The following is a 4,526-nucleotide window of genomic DNA, read 5'->3' on the forward strand; positions in this document are numbered from 1 at the left end:
TATAATATAATATAATATAATATAATATAATATAATATAATAAACTCTTAAATGTCCCTTCTTTGGATGGCAATAATGTGATTGAACTTTAGTGTTATTTTAATATAATTGAGATACTATTACAGTTTTTGTTAATATTTTGAATTAGATTTTATTTGATCTGTTCTGCTTTCTTGTTAATTTTAGTTAAAATTTTAGTAATTCTGTTGTTTTTGCTGTATTAAAATGTCTATAAAGTTGATTAATTTCAGTTTATTGTTTTTTAGTACATCAAGTTAAGCTAAATTAAAATGAGAAACGCTGCCTTTTTAACTAGCTTTTTATTTTATTTCAGTTAACATTTATTTTATTTCAAGTAACATTTATTGCACAATTATTGCAGTTATCTCAAATAATTGCAATTATATTAAATAACCACGATCAGACAATTAATTAATAATTGCGACAGACCTAGTCTTATTGTGATCGATTCATCAGTGCATGTTAATCTGAAGAAATGAACAGAATGTCGGCTGTGCATGATGACATTAAAGGCACTTGCACACTAGAAAAAAAATACTTCAAGAAGTGTTTGATGGATAGGAAGGCATCTGATGCATTTTGGGATTGAGTGGAAATGTCAGAATGCATTGCATTAGCAGGTTTCAGATTCAGCTGCATGTCAGATGATGACTTTCGCAAACTCCTGTGACGCACGCAGCATTCCCATCAAAATCAATAAACTTCCAGCATGCAGCTACTGTACTGCACAAGCACTCCCACGCGCGTCAGCCGACAAATACGGGCCAAATGTCTCTTCACATTCGACTCAGCGTTTGGCCGTAACAGCTCAAACCAACACACACACACACACACAGACTGCTTCATCAAACCCGACTGAGCTCCTAAACATGCCGCTCAAACAAATATATGAAAACTCTACTGCTGAAGAAGAACTACGGTAAGTTTAAGAGCCGAACTAGTATGAATGTCCAAGTGAAGTTCACTTCAACTTCTCTAACTTGACCATTTTCACGTCATGCAAAATCAACCGAAGTGGCAAAATGTGTGTTTAACTTACTACTAATAATAGCTGTTAACATGATTGCATTTAACAAATATGCAAACGTTTCTCTTGAATTCACTGTAATTCTGACACATTGTGAAGTGCACTGTAAAAAGTGATGTTCTTACTGTTTTTATCTTGTTTTCCAATACAGATACCTATACATATTCTTAAATTAAGATACTTTTACTTGAGATGCAAAATACCTGAAATGCATTAAAATGAAGCGCATTTAAGCTTAAAACAAGAAATAAAATCAGTCGATAAGATAAAAAAAAAAAAATTTCAAATGGAAACAAGATTAATTTTCTGACTCCACTGGCAGATATGTTTTCTTGTTTTAAGGATAAAATGCCTGAAATGCATTCAAATTAAGCGAGTTTAAGCTTAAATGGGGTCAGAAAAAAATCAACTTCATTCAAATGGAAACAAGATTAATTTTCTGACTCCATTGGCAGATATTTTTTCTTGTTTTAAGGATAAACTCACTTCATTTTGGTACTTTTTTTTTTTAGAAAACAAGTTTGAGAAGCAAAATGACTTAAAATATGAAGTCTGGTTTTCTAAAAAAAAAAAAAAAAAGAAAAGAAATGAAGCGAATTCATGCTTAAAAAACAAACAAAATATCTGCCAATGTGCTCAAAAAATAAACTTTGAATTAAGTAGGTTTTTTTCTGACCCCATTGACTGATATTTTATTGTTTTAAACAAACTCGCTTCAATCTGATAGGTTTCCTTTTTTTCAGAAAACAATATTTGAGAAGCAAAATGACTTAAGATATTACATGAAAATGAAGTTTTTGCTTAAAACGAAAAAATATCTTACAATGGGGTCAAAAAAAATCCTTTTCTCCTTTGAATTAAGTTTATTTTAATTTTTTAAGAATAACTTAATTATGATACTTAAAAAAAAAAAAGTATATGAAAATGAAGTGAGACTTGCTTAAAACAAGAAAAAAATCTGCCAATGAGATCAGAAACACAATCTTTTTGAATTAAGTTTATTTCTCGTTTTAATCATAAACTCACTTCATTTTGATATATTTGTCAGTAAACGAGACTTCATATCTCATGTCATTTTGCTTCTCAAGTTAATGTATCTTCTTGATTTAAGAATGTTTATTTATGCTGGAAAACAAGACAAAAACACAAAGATAAAAAGCTCTTACCACCTTATCTCATGTAATTATGCTTCTCAAGTTAATGCTTAATCTTGATTTAAGAATGTTTAGATATTTGTACTGGAAAACAAGAGGAAAGACTAAGTGAGAAAGCGCAGGATAACACAAGCTCTTACCACTTTAAAGTGATCCTCGTAGCTCCAGTCCGCTTGACCGTTAGGAGAAGATGCTGAGGGTCGCCCGACGGGTGAGAGATCGTCCTCGGGCTCCTGTTTGACCCTGACGGCGGGAGACGGAGCTCTCTGGGCATCTGCAGGGGCCCCGGGGTCCGAGAAGCGAACGGCTCCCGGCTGCAGCGCCAGCGTCTGCTTCCTGAGGAACTCCAACCCGTCTTCTTCCTCGCTGCCTTCATCGCCCTCCATCATCCCATCATCCTCGTCTGAGTCTCGGCCTCGTTCCTCCTCGAGTTCTGAGTCCAAACTGCTTTGATTGGAGACACAGGATGGATGTCCGGCCCTAGAAGAGCCGAGGCCCCTGCTCATGAACCCGGCCCCTGAAGCCCGAGCGGCGGCTAGAACAGCCTGCTGAGCCGCGAGCTGCTGCGCGTACATGATGTGAGCTTCACGCAGCCTGCGCTCCTTGTGCTCCATCTCCAGACGCGCCTGCTGCTGCCGCTGAAGATGCTCCATCATTTGCTCCAGCTTCACTCCTGTGGAGCCGCTGTGGGGAAACCCACCCAAACCAGCCTCCTGAGACACGGGACAGACATCAATGAGCTGAGCACTCACATCACAGCACGTCTCTTCAAAGCTATAAATGCGTAACTCAGCATGCATCTTTTTTTTTTTTTTTTTGGCAACACGATCGGCATGCTATGGGGTTCATTGATCACGTGCAAGCTTCAAACATAAACATATGGCTGCTGAAGCTAACATTAAAGGAATAGTTCAGCCAAAAATGAATTTGCTGAAATGTGTAGAATGAGTTTGTTTCTTCATCAGATTTGGAGAAATGTAGCATTGCGATGAGCACATTTTCAGCTAATTTTCATTTATGACTGAACTATTCCTTTAATGCAGAAACAACTGATAGTTTTGGAAGCATCACTTAGTTGATTGGTGTTTTAATGCAATGACAGCTTCCTTGGCTATTTTCATGGCAAGTGACAAGTTGAGGTATTATAAAAAGCAATTAAAAATCCTGTGTAAGGTTTTAAAGTTCACTTTGGATAAAAACTCTAAAGTGCATTCAGGTTTGACTCTGTTAAACATTTCTTCGAATGCGTTTGCCGAGTAATACAGTTTCCTAAGAGAACTTAAACCAGCACAATTTGAAATGTTTTGGCAACATGTTTGCAGAACCGTCACACGCCCCATCGGTCACTACTTCCAGCATTCATTGATCATGTTCATGCATTTTTGTTTTGCAAACATAAACATTTGACTGTTGTTGCAAATTCTGCTGATATCACCGACTCAACATTAATGCAAGAAGGGCCGGCAGATTTAGAATGTGCCAACAAAAATCAAATCAACAGTATATTTTTCTTACACATTTTAGGCAGATATATTTGCAGGTGTAAAATTAATTGTCATGGTAATTAACACAGAAATAGGTTTTTAATGGCTGAGAACCGGTGGCTAATGGCTCATTTAATCACAGAAAATAGAAAACAAAATCCTGCATTTAAATTAATTAGTATTTTACACAGTATTTACTCAAAATACAACATCTGAAAGCATAAAATCAATTGACAATCTCAAAATATTAACCTGGCCAATATATGAGTCTAGCAACACAATACAGCGCATTAAATACATGAAATCACGTCAGAAACCGTCTCTTTGTGTCATTTACTGCAAAACGAAAAGCTCACTTTTCTTAAAAATCTATCGGGATTGAACACTGAAAACAGACCAAAACAATTTGCAAAACGCACAAAAACTGTCAAAACCTGTGACTTCATCAGGAAAGTAAACACTTTAAATAGCAATGTTTGTTTTCTACAGTACATGACAATCAAACACTGAACTCAGTCAGATCTGGTTTTAAATCCGCAGGTTCAGCAGGACAGACGGGTTAAATAACCCGCATGCAATAAACCACGATCTTCATAGCTTAAAACAGATAGTGGCATTTCTGAAACAAAACAAGCTCAATTCGATGACTCAAATGTACTCATACTCGTACTCGTGTGGTTTAAGAGAATATAACATGACTGAAAACAGTTGAACGGCGGATCAAAGCCGAGGCCCCTAATGAAAGCAGCATGTTTGTGCATTTAGATGCATCTGGCACTCTGTGTGTGTGTGTGTGTGTGTCTGTGTGTGTGTGTGTGTGTGTGTGTGTGTGTGTGTGTG

At 36.5% G+C, this 4,526-nt stretch overlaps 1 protein-coding gene across 1 annotated transcript in view; it reads right to left on the reverse strand.

Annotated features, from left to right (window-relative positions):
- The window catches only part of LOC107676405 (AT-rich interactive domain-containing protein 3B-like), a 45,779-nt gene that overhangs the window by 40,046 nt on the left and 1,207 nt on the right, over positions 1-4,526 (reverse strand). Inside the window, exon 2 of the mRNA XM_016470947.1 lies at positions 2,343-2,915. Within this exon, the coding sequence (XP_016326433.1) occupies positions 2,343-2,915 (573 nt within the window). The remainder of the gene's footprint in view (positions 1-2,342; positions 2,916-4,526) is intronic.

This window comes from Sinocyclocheilus anshuiensis, unplaced genomic scaffold (assembly GCF_001515605.1).
Source record: "Sinocyclocheilus anshuiensis isolate Anshui unplaced genomic scaffold, SAMN03320099.WGS_v1.1 scaffold3377, whole genome shotgun sequence".
NCBI lineage: Eukaryota > Metazoa > Chordata > Actinopteri > Cypriniformes > Cyprinidae > Sinocyclocheilus > Sinocyclocheilus anshuiensis.